Source organism: Carex rostrata, chromosome 11, assembly GCF_964058835.1.
Source record: "Carex rostrata chromosome 11, lpCarRost1.2, whole genome shotgun sequence".
In the NCBI taxonomy this organism is placed as follows: domain Eukaryota; kingdom Viridiplantae; phylum Streptophyta; class Magnoliopsida; order Poales; family Cyperaceae; genus Carex; species Carex rostrata.
This window is the reverse complement of record NC_135928.1, coordinates 348,228-360,745: the sequence shown is the minus strand read 5'-3', so window position 1 is coordinate 360,745 and position 12,518 is coordinate 348,228. Positions and strand designations below refer to the sequence as shown.

Here is a 12,518-nt window from a genome sequence, read left to right as displayed (position 1 = left end):
CTCATCATATAGCATAATTTTGGAGATAATAAACTGCTGCCTGTTAGAACATGATGAAAAAAAAAAACTTATGGTTGAAAATTTTGAACTATTTTTCCAAAAAAAAATATAATTAATTTACAAATATCGGTCTGTTTTGAAATCTTCCAAGAACAGCTATAATAATATATAAAGACAAATTGTCTGAATTATGAAGCTGCTATGTAAAGTCAACCCACCTACTCAATTATTAGACTTCGTCTATGGGGTGTTGAAATTATCTCTCAACTAACCGTATTTTTTTTATTTATAAATTGTCTCTAACTGATCTCAAGTTTCCAAGTTGGGTGCTAGGCCTGGTATGCGGGGTGAAATGACAAAATACATTTTAATCAATATATTCAAAATATCTGAGAAATTTTGAAAGTTTTCTTACAATGAAAAATATTTGTATGGTTAGTTTCCTTTTCAATCAACAACGCAAAATGATATTCATAACAATATTTGGTGGCAATAAATTTCAGATATAGACAATTTGATTAACCGAGAATGAAACGGAATTGAACATGAATTCCAGATGAGAGACAACTAACCAAACAAATATTAAAAAAAATAAAATGATTAATGTTCAGCCAATTAAGTTTGACTTGATGTGCACTAAAATATAAATACAATTAGCTATAACCATGAGACTTTTAATTTGCTATAGATAGATGTAGATGTACACCATCTTAATTTGCCAACGACTGACATTATTTGCTTAGTTGAACATGGAACCAAACAAATATTCCCTGTGGATTTTGGTCTTGAGCATGTTGGTGCTTTCTCTATGCCTTGCTGCATCTCCATCATTATTCAGGTAATTGCTTTTGGTTAACAATTTCTGCTCTATGATTATAAATTCTTGCTTCAAAATTATATATTGCCCTTCTTTACAAGCGAAAATCGAATAAGGATTGAACAGCTCTGACCGGTGCGGTCATCCGACCGAATTTGTTTTGTATTAATTTATTTTTGGTCCTTTGATTTGCATCTAAATACAATCAAAATTTTGTTTTGTTGAATCAAAGAAGAGAGAAAGAGAGAAATCTCGTTCACGCCATTAATGAGGGAAATTCAAGCTACAGTTGGACAATAGTGAGCAAAGAATTCACATTTAATGCGGGACGTGCACCGTTCAATAGCTGTCATGCATCAACCATTGTAGAGGTACTTAATTTCTCTTAAATTTTCCAATTTTAAATTTTTGATGTTCTATATTTGTTGGAGTTATATGATCCATTTTGTACGGAAGTATTAATAATTCTTTAAAACCCAATCTTCATAACTTTTCTTTTGTAGATAGAATCCCGGGACCCGAGTGGTTTTAATTATAATTGTACTATTGAAAGATTTTATTTTTTTGTGGCTTTAATTGCTTTTTTTTTTGGATGCTTAAATTGTTTAAGTTTGTATTTGAGCAAAAGAATTTGTTTGGTGAATCCATGATGCTCACTGTGATCTCTGGCTTTGAAATGCATGTTTAGTTTTTTACTTGAGAATTGGATCAAGCTACCATTGATACCAGTCCAACTGATATCTTTCTGATTTATGAGCACTGTTCCATTGATGCATTGAGAACATTGTTGAATTTCAGATTTATGTTGTAACAGTCTACAACAATGGATCTCTTTTGGATAATAATGGTGAAAGTAGGGGCTATATTATAAAATTTCAAGGTCTGACAATTAGACCATATCAGTTGAAGCCTCTCTTAATTTTCTTGATATTCTTACATTATAAATGACTGTGATACTGTCAAATGGATCAGATCAGATCAGATCACAACCTGTTTATCCGTCTAGTCTATACTCTATACCCAACACATTAACACATTGATGATTCTTAAACAGATCATATCAGGTTATGCTGACATGACTCAGATGTAGATACAGTAATATGCCATTTCGAACCAGTTTTCATTAGAATATTATTACCAGTATCATGTCAGTTAAAAACTTAAAATACATTACATTTCTAGAATTATAAGTCTCAAATTCACTGTAAAGTAGCAAGTAGGATAGAATTAGGTTTCCAACTTCATTGGCATTGGTTAATAACAAAATTTCCCCATATATTTCGAATGGAAATTAGGATTTGATTTTTCCCAAAAACTGTAAGCAACTCTCTGTCAGTACCGCTACTGTCAATTATGACAATTCATGATTTAGACATATGTGTTTTATATTTAAATATATACAACCTTATCTTTTGTATTATTTGTGTAGTAGGTAGAGAGAAACCACTTATTAATTGCCTATTTTGGCGGTTCTAAGGAAGGTGCCTCTGATGTAAAAATATGGCTTCAAAGGTACAAGGTATTAATTATTATATTATATAAGACTTGTTCAACGGAATGCTGTTATCTTTCATAGATTACGAGACCTACATGAAATTGACTCTAAAAGCTTTCAATTTTTTATTTATTTATTTATTTATTATTTAATAGGGAGGAAACTGGAGTCCTCCATTCATAGCAGACAAAGAAGAAAATGTGCCAATGTGGAATCCTGTATTGTATAAAACACCTAACAACAGCTTGCTTCTCTTCTACAAAATTGGTGTAGATGTACAATCGTATGTATTTTTTATTCATCCGACAACAACCACTCTCATAAGTCATAATTGATATGAATTATTTGCATTCTTTATGGGATGGAGAGAAAAGTAGGAAAGTCTTACTCTGATTTTTCTTAAGAAATGTAAAATTACAAATTAAACCTTTATGAAAATATTTGGTACTTGTACATTTAATATGTTAAAGTTACTTATCTTTTAATTCAAATAGATGGAGTGGATTCATGAAAAGATCATTTGATGGTGGAGTGACGTGGCAGCCGAGGGAACAACTGCCACCTGGCATCCTTGGACCAATAAAAAATAAGGTTCTTGTTAAAATAATTTGCATTATGAAGTTATATAATGCACTGAAATGGAATCTATTTCATTAACAGTACTGGGTTTGATCCAATTCGTTTTGAATTGCAAGGATCTCCAATTTCAAATCCTTTTTGTGAAAATATTAGTGTATCATCTAATCATAAATGTAATCTTGTTAAGCCTTTTCTTCTAAGCGATGGTCGTTTGCTGTGCGGCTCCTCTGTAGAGAGCTGGAATTCATGGGGATCATGGATGGAGGTATTCAAATTTATCTCTACCAATTCAAGTACCAAACAAAACAAAAGAGGAAATAGGAATAACCAGTGTTCTAAATAGCTAGCTATAGCTGCGCTATAGCTTTTTCGGACCCTAAAAACTATGGCGCTATGGGCGATATAGCTACTTAGTGCAATCGCTTATTTTTTTTAAACCGTCCCGCTATACCGCTATAATCGCTATTTAAACCATTGGGAATAATGCATTATTGCTCAGGTAACGTCAGACTATGGATATACATGGCAAAAGCATGGTCCGATTTACATCAAAGAGAAACCAAGAGGTGTCATCCAACCTGTTCCATACCAGACCGAGAATGGTACATTACGTGTCCTAATGCGGTCATTCACAAATCTCAGCAGGATATACATGTCACAATCAACTGATAGTGGTATAACTTGGAGCTACGCACAACCTACACAGTTACCAAACCCTAATTCAGGTTTTCCTCAACCTATTTGTTATTTTGGTACAAAAAAAATTCAGATTTTCATTTTAATCAGTCATCAACCTGCCCTGCATTAAAGGCACTGATTAAACTATTAATACACATTTGACTGGTATTAATATGAATAAATCCGTATTTCTATTGCTGGTACAATCAGTTGCAACAACATGTATAACCTTCACTAGCACCAGTAGAAATTGTGTCATGTCTAGATAACAGAACAAATGTTCTAATCAGCTTTTAGTCTAACAGCTTCATAAAGAACTGATTTACCAGAACCAAACACCAACAAACAAAAGCCTCTATCAGAAACACTCCTGCAAAACTTGACTGTTTACTGAGATGGAATTGAATTAGTGGGTTTGTAGACAGCTCTAATTAATTTGGACCTAAAGCCCATATATGCCCAACCCAAGCTGGCCAAGAGCTCACGAGTACCCATGCTAAGATATCTATAGATTTTGGGTTATATTAGCTCAAGGAAAAGAAAACAAAATAATCAAATACTAAACAAGCAACTTGAAAATGTACTGATGAAAGCAGAGCTACTCAGAATCTTGACCCAGCACCTTAGAAATTTATATAAATCTATGTTCCAGAAATGAAAAAGAATCTCAACTATAGAGAAGGTTAATTATGATGCCAACTACATTTGCAACTTTATAGGAATTGATGGTGTTAAACTAAATGGTACGGAGGTGATAGTTGCATACAACACAAATTCAAGGGAAGAATTAAAAATGGCATTTTCTAACGATGACGGAGATTCATGGACTGAGATTCTTACTCTGGAAAATAGTAAAAATTTAGAGTTCTCTTATCCTTCTGTTATTAAATCATTGGATGATCTAATACATGTTACTTACACATACAACAGAACCCAAATTAAGGTAATATTTTTCTTCTTTTTTTCATTAAAATTTTTCTTTTTAGTTTTGTATCTGTACGACTGTACCTATATGGTCTTATTTACTCTTTTCTTTTAAAACAATTGCAGCATGTTGTAATTCAACTTACAAGGCTATGAAGTATTGAGATAGATGTTCTATCAAACTTCCATTATATATTACTTAGCACAGCATGTAACTTTTTAGTTTTTTTATTAGATTTATTTGTGCAAGTTGTATACATTTTCACTTCCTAATAATTATATCTGGCCGCATTGCTGTAGGTGTTTCATCTAGTAAATTCTTACAGTTATTTTCTTTTTGATAGCCCGTAGGCGTGCTTACTGTTATTTGGAGAGATGAACAATGCTTGAATTGTACATTGATTGTATTGAATAATTCATATCTAATTAAGTACAAGGTTTACATGAGCTTATATAAACTAACTAGCCGTTGTACATACATTCCTAAATATCCTACTAGCTGGTATGCTATCCTATTTTAAACTGTTAGTGTATCTGCTGTTGCACTTTCTATATGCATATCATGCACTTGTTTACTGCATGGCATGCACTTGTCGACCTTGTCTCCGAGGAACCGTTGAACGAGCTAGCGACTCATGAATGCAGCCGGGTCAGACAATTAAGCAAATAACTCGATGGAACGCGTTCGGTCAGTTTTTTGAGCAAGAATAAAAATTAATGTTACTTTACCTTCACCATGATACGGACTCCGATCGAGTTCTTATGGCAGGGCGGGCCAGATCAGTGGAGTGCGATCGAGCTGGAATTATATATGATATGACATGACATGACATGACATGGCTAGAGTAAGAGAGAACAGTAAAGATAACAATCGCGGAGCCCGTTTGGTGGGCTGTAGGAGCAGCGGGCAAGTGCTTCATCAATTTCTGGTGGTCTTACAAGTATATATCGTCTTTCTATTTGACGTGCTTCCTCTAAATGAAATTTCAAATCAACTTCAAATCAAGATATGTTTTTTAAATAAAAGACGCAGTCGTATATTATTAAATTTCTGTACCCACACTCCTTTCGAATCAAGAGATGGAAGCTTCATATTCTTCTCGAAACAAAATCAACAAAATACAGTTTAATTAAATATAAGTCCGCCCGTTGTCACTGAAATTCTATCCATCCAAGAATTTGAGTTTGAATTTATATAATTTGAAAAAAAAATTATTTAACCGGTTTCGCACTGTGCACTGCCCACTGGTTTGTAAAGTGGGTAGTTGAAGTAGAAGGGAATTTAGAGGTTAAATATTAGCTGAGGATATACTGTTTAATTAGATATCAGATATATACTGCTCCCTTTTTTTTAATCAAATTTACTGAAGCCTGAAACTGATCAGAACATCCAAAAAAAATTGAAAGAAATTTTCTTCATTGATATTACTTACTGGCCATAAATCTGAGCTCCTCCGCTATACAAAACTACATAACAACATAAAAAATAAACTCATACCAAATTAAACAAAAATTTGCAAAATCACTCCCGCATTCAGGATCCAATCTCATTTTCTCACTACAACTAATTCTCTCTCTCTCTACCTCGTACGGGCGGCTTGAGCCACCCGAAATCCCTCGACCCCAGCTGCCGGAGGAAAACCGATGACTCTACATTTCACATCGGCACCAGAGATTGGTCCCATCAAAACGCTCGTGCTGCGCTTGTACGGTCCCAGCCATTTGGCGAGCATGTACCGGCTCTTTCTCCACGGCGGCACGTGCATTCCGCTCTCTCTCAGGGACCGCCTGGCTGCTTCGGCCACAAGCCTCACTGCTCGACCGATTGCGTCTGATTTAGCTACCACCACATCCGGCATGGCCTTTACTATTCTACGGTACTCTTCAGTCGCTCTCGCCACCTCAATTCCTGTTGAAAACTCTGGTTCCACAATGTACCTAGAAAATTACGAATGCATCAGAATCAATTAGCAAACTATATATACCAATATGGCCTACATGTCAAACTTAAGTTATCATATTTTGTAATTAATTACCTGTTCTGATTGAAGACAACATCAAGATACTCATGACTACCACCGGCAAGCCCACCGGTGGTCTCCCACCTCGACTTGCATATACCCGCATCATACCCCAAATTGCGCAACCGACCCATCACGGCTCGGCGGAACAAGCCCGGTTTCTCCCACCGTAATCCCTTCTCTGCCTCAGTTGCATTCCTGACTACCGATGCCAACCGGATTCTGAACGGATCAATCTCTGCCGTTGGATCAAGCAAATCTTTTATCATTGCTGCACAATCTGTGCAGCAACTGCCGGACTCATTCCCATGGTCGGATTCTTCCCTGGAGCAGTCTCGGACATCGGATTCTTCATTGTCTATTTCAAGGAAAGCTTGTACCAGGCGGGAGAGGCATGTGGCGGGCTCATGTTCGCTGCCACTGCCACTGCCACTGCTGCTTGAATAGCCAGTTCTTTCGCCGGTTAACCGAGCCCGGGCTGCCGAGGATAGCGGTCCAGTGACCCGTTTGGGTTTGGTGGTGATCTCCATGTACCGAAGTGAGGTGGTATGATCGTTTGGAGAGAGGAGAGAAAGTGATGAGCTAGGTAGGGGTTATATAAATATAAAGAAAAGAGAAGGCCATGGAAGAATATTAGAAGGGATGAAACTACTCGAAATGGTTTATTCTCTTTAGAGTGCATGGTTAGCCTAAATTAGTCTAATGAGGCGTATATCGATCATTATATGGCATTTACCATCGAATATTCTACGTGAAAGAATTAAATGTGACTATATGAGATGCGATGGAACGCGGTACGTGTTTATTTGACCTAGCTACACCTACTACTTAATTAATTGTACTTGGTGTGACACCTGACCTGACCAGGCCTGCATATATGACAAGTGAAGATAAAATGGATATAATCATATATATATAAATAAATGTATAATATTATATAGAACTTGTCAATTTCTTTACCTATAATTAATCTCTTCTCTTCTTACATATATGGTATGTAACTAATTGATGCAAATTAAATTATCTAATTCGGTTATTAAAGGTTAAATTTATCATCTACGTACTAGCTAAAATGCATAATTATTTAATTAGAGTAATTGAATTTCAAATTAATCTCTTCCTTTACATGACATCTAGGACATGCAATAATTTTTAATTCGGTTTATATATACAAGTTCAAATTTCCATTTTCTTCCTTAATTTAAAACACTTCTAATCCTCTATTATTTTCTCTCTCTTTTGAATCAATAATAGAGGATTAGAAGTGTTTTAAATTATGTTCCGCTTATACGATCTACAAATAGTTATTAAACAAAATCGCATGCATAAAAATATGACTGGATATAATTCAATATATAATATATTCTATTTTTTGTGTGAAGATATATATATTAATTTCACACAATTCGATTTATAATACTAAAAATTTAACCCCATTAATTGTTTCAACATATTTTAATTCATATTAGTGTTTTAATTTTTTTGTTTTTAATTTTTCTCATTTTCGAGTAATTAATTTAGTTCGTAGCAAAATATTTTGAAGAACATGTCCACCTATAACTCTATACTCTCCGTATATTATATTGCATATATATATATATATATATATATATATGTATTTGCATACTACGTACATAAGCAATTTAAAAATGTCAAAAAGTAAAACTATAAACAAACAAATTTAATGATTTTAGAATTTGTGCAGTAAGAGCTTCACCTTAAAGAATGATAAAATGAACTTTTACCCAAATTACCAGCATCTGATAAGACACTTAGAAAGTAAAAATTACTTGTGTTCACATGACTTTGGCAGTAATTAAGCACCATGCTATGGAGTTTTTGAGAGGATAATGAATGAATGAATGAATGAATTAATTAATTAGGACAATTAAGGGGACAGGATAATAGGATATAGCTTTCTGGATGACCCCACAACCTGCCACGTGGATGGATATGCTCGATCAAGCGTCATTTAGTTATATATCTCTCTCTTTAATTCCTGTGGACTGATACTATTAATTCCCCACTAGGTACGTATCTCATCATTCATTCATTCGTTCGTTCAAACAGATGGTTAATTTTATGGATAAAAATAAGATCATATATGTGTCATGTAAATCATAATCTATTTTATTATTTTACAGCTCGCTCGGCTCAACTCCGACTCTAGTTATATTATATTGAATTGGGGAACAAGTTGAGCGGAGTAACATTTCTCTTGCCCTTGCCTAGCCTTGAGACTTGAGGGATCATGCAGCGTGAAAAGGAAAGGTCGCACGTGCTGCGCGCGTGAGAGCTCGTTGCATCGGCTCTTCATGGACAGATGGGGACGTTTTACTCGTCGCCTTTCTCCTCTTCAAAACCAGCTCGGATTGCATTAATCCGCCTTTTCTACGATTACTTCTAGTAGAATTTATGTCAAGTTACATAATATAATTAGACATTCTAAAAATATTTGGTTTGGTGATTCTAGAGGAGAATGAAATGAGAGCCCTTGGAAACATGAGACGAGAGCGAGACCTCTCTACGCTTCCACGCTCTATTTTTGCCGAAGAGACACAACTTGTCCCCACAATTCCTCTAACAAATTATAATTTTTATTTTATTTTAATCTATCTACTTTTTCATGTGCATGTCATGTAGATAATCAATGTTTGATATTGATTAGATGAATAAGATTTCAATGTTTGATATTGATTAGATGAATAAGATTTTGTGCATGTCATGTAGATATATAGAAGATAATATATATATATATATATATTTCTCGTTAGAATAAGAAATAATTGCATGTTGATTATAAACTATATAAGTCAAATCAATTGACCAAATTGCATTTCGCTAAAACGATTTTAGATAGATGCATTGAGAATAATTAGCACGTTAGTTTCAGTTATCAAAAATTATATTGTTTCAAACTTCAATGCATGTCACGCAAAAAAATTGATCATGATACAATACATGATAACCTGTAATTAGGACCGTTAGATTTTGATTGAATGACAACTCTTAAATAAATTAACCTAAATTATGAAAAAAAAAAGAAGTTACATTTGAACACATCACGTGCGGTTAAGGCGTGACTAACATATTGTGACCCTTCACATGTCATAATCATCATTTCTAATTTTGTCACCGTGTGACACAATACATATAATTCTGACTTGTCATTGTACATCATGTGATCCAAGTCAAGACGTGACTAGCAAATCATACAGTGTATTTTTGTTTCTTTTTTTCTTTTATGCGAATCATTATAATCTGACTTTCTTTTCTGTACAATTTTTTTTTTTACTTAATCATAAATTAAATTCAGAGATAAATATTATTTTAATTCAAATTAAAAGGTGTATAATTAATTGTACTGTCAGACAACCAGGCCATATATGATATATGGTATCCACTATCCACAGATTTTGTACCAACCTACGGCGGTACCTGGTTTCTAGGGTGTACTGTACAAAGAAATCAGTTGAAAAACAGGGGACATAGAACCCTTTCATTGAGATATTTATTTGCATCAGACAATCTCTCCTTGATATGATAATTGATAAGAGCAAACCACAAAAACAAAAGGGACAGAGACAAAAATTGAATGGTTAGGCCGTTGGAGCTCGGTTTGGCCGAAATTGGCTCTGGAAGCTCAAATTTAATAAAAGAGTTATCTATTTCTCGGCCATTTTTATTAATATCTCTAAAAAAAATCAAAATTTTACAATGCCCCTGCTCTCAATTTTTTTTTAAAACATGCCTTGACCGCCTGGGCTTCGGACGGCCCAAAATACCAAATAAGGCGCCACAGGGGCGGGCGGCCCATACCACAAGTGAGGCGCCACAGGGACTGGTGCCCCATATGCCATATGGAGCGCCCCACTGCTCAGGTTTATACACCCGTGAGCACCCTTCTTCCCCCTCCTCTACGCTCGTCACTGCCTCGCGCCTCGATTCGCTTCTCTCTCGATCGAACAAGTGAGTTCTCTTTTTTTGATTCGATTAGGGTTTAGGGTTTGGGTTAAATGTGATTTAATGGTGTAATGTGATTCGGTTTGGTTCGATTCGATGTTTAGGGTTAAATGTGAGTAATTAGTTGAATTGATTGAATTGGTCGAATTGGTTGGATTGGATGCTTGAATTGTGGCAATGACATGCTTGAATTGGATGGTTGAATTAGATGGTTGAATTGCTTTATTGCTTGAATTGGATGCTTGAATTGCTTGAATTGGTTCAATTGCTCGAATTTAGGATCATGATTTATGCTAAAATTGCTTGAATGTCATATGGTTCAATTTAGGGTTTATAGTTGTGAATTGTGAATTTTTTTTAAATTTAGGGTTTATGTTTGTGAATTGTGAATTACTTAAAAATTTAGGGTTTACGGTTCAATTTAGGATTAGAATTTATGGTTCAAATAGTTGAACTGTTTAAGAATTTAGGGTTTAGAGTTTATGATTTAAAAATATGCATATTTATTTTTTGAAAATTATTTTTGTGATAGTTCATGAAAAACATGTATATATCAATACAAAATAATTTTTACTAAAACTAATTATTTTGAAATATATCAATATTTGTTTAAAGATGACATATATATATTTTTTATTGTAAGTAAATTGCATGTATATCTCATTTTTTTTAATTTTAAAATTTAGGTCTGCAAATATTTTGTGCGGTTTAAAATTTCAAAGAATTGCATGTATATCAAAATTGTGGACCATGCAAAAACAGTGATTTTCAATAAATCTAAAAAAAGTAAACCCAAAATAATTGCATGTAATTAAATTGCATGTATATGATTTTCAATAAATCTAAAAAAAGTAAACCCAAAATTGTAAGTAAATTGCATGTACATGCATTTTTTTGTTTAAAAATTAATTTTGTTTTTTGTAAAGTTTATTTGTTTGTCAATTTTGAAAATAATTTTTATTTTAAAAAGTAAAAATTTAACAATGATTTTTATATTAATTATATAATTAATAGAGTGAGTCTATGGTACTATGCATATCACGGGTTGGTCCGTGCTACGGCTCGATATTCGAGCTTTCAAAATCATAATGGTCGATCCGAACCGTTCATATTGTTCTCCATATTAATATGTGTTTGGAGACCAAATGGTATATTTTTGTAATTTTTGAACGATTTTTTTAGATATTTAGAAAATCACTTGATTTGAAAATTGTGGACCATCCGAAATAGTGATTTTCAATAAATATAAAAAAATAGTAAAAAAATTTCAAAAAATATAAAATTATATAAATTGTATGTTTTGATTAATATTTTTTGGTAAATGTAGTAGGACTAGAGTTAGACGGTGGGGAGTACGAGCTGAACCTGCAGCGGGTGCAGATGCTGTGGATCCTAGTGGAGCGGGCACATCCTCGGTGGATCCGACTGGAGAGGGCCAGTCGTCGTATGATGATACGACTGGCAGGTGTTTTGAGGATCCGATTGGAGCGGATCCGTCGTCTCAGGCCGATTTTCCAGATGATGTGCATGATCCTGACACATTTAGTCCTCTTCTATGGACCCATCATGTTAAACACCGCGTCTCATTGGCATCTGTTGTGGTACGTGATTTTTATACTTAAAAAATGACATCTATTGAGTTACTAAAAAAATGGCACGATTTTGAGGCTGACAAATTGATAATAAATACAGGATGATGTCATGCTTACGGTGAGGCACCGCAGGTCTGAGATTCTGTTTGTTCCCCATAAAGAAATGCAGCGATACATCTTGAACCTCGGGTTGTACCAGCTTGCCACCATGCCGCAGAGTAAGATCGATGTGTCTCTGATGCATGGTCTAGCAGAGAGATGGCGACCTGAGACTCATACATTTCATCTCCTGGTCAGGGAGATGACAGTCATCCTTGGTGATGTGAGCGCCTTATGGGGTTTACGTATCGATGGCGACCCCATAGGTGCCATCTCAGACCATCCAGAGCTGCTGCAGAGGACCGGAGTTGTTAGGGTGTGATCCGAAGACTCTGCAGAAGAAATATAAG

The 12,518-nt window shown here is 34.6% G+C and overlaps 2 protein-coding genes across 3 annotated transcripts; one reads left to right on the top strand and one right to left on the bottom strand.

Annotated features, from left to right (window-relative positions):
• The first annotated feature begins 719 nt into the window (after positions 1-719).
• LOC144562077 (uncharacterized) lies at positions 720-4,690 on the top strand. 2 transcript variants are annotated; one of them, XM_078311215.1, is made up of 9 exons: positions 720-838; positions 1,053-1,188; positions 2,250-2,336; positions 2,468-2,595; positions 2,807-2,903; positions 3,079-3,156; positions 3,391-3,616; positions 4,289-4,512; positions 4,620-4,690. In XM_078311215.1, exons 1-9 carry the CDS (start codon positions 750-752, stop codon positions 4,647-4,649), a joined length of 1,095 nt encoding a protein of 364 aa, XP_078167341.1. In that variant the 5' UTR covers positions 720-749; the 3' UTR covers positions 4,650-4,690. The 2 variants fall into 2 exon arrangements, with proteins under 2 accessions (XP_078167341.1, XP_078167340.1); XM_078311214.1 differs by having other exon boundaries at positions 735-838; positions 1,050-1,188.
• Positions 4,691-5,891: 1,201 nt separating this feature from the next.
• LOC144562403 (sulfate/thiosulfate import ATP-binding protein, putative (DUF506)) lies at positions 5,892-7,168 on the bottom strand. The gene is made up of 2 exons (XM_078311619.1): positions 6,530-7,168; positions 5,892-6,431 (listed from the first exon to the last, which is right to left on the bottom strand). The coding sequence occupies exons 1-2, from the start codon at positions 7,042-7,044 to the stop codon at positions 6,074-6,076; spliced, it is 873 nt and encodes a 290-aa protein (XP_078167745.1). The 5' UTR covers positions 7,045-7,168; the 3' UTR covers positions 5,892-6,073.
• Positions 7,169-12,518: the final 5,350 nt, after the last annotated feature.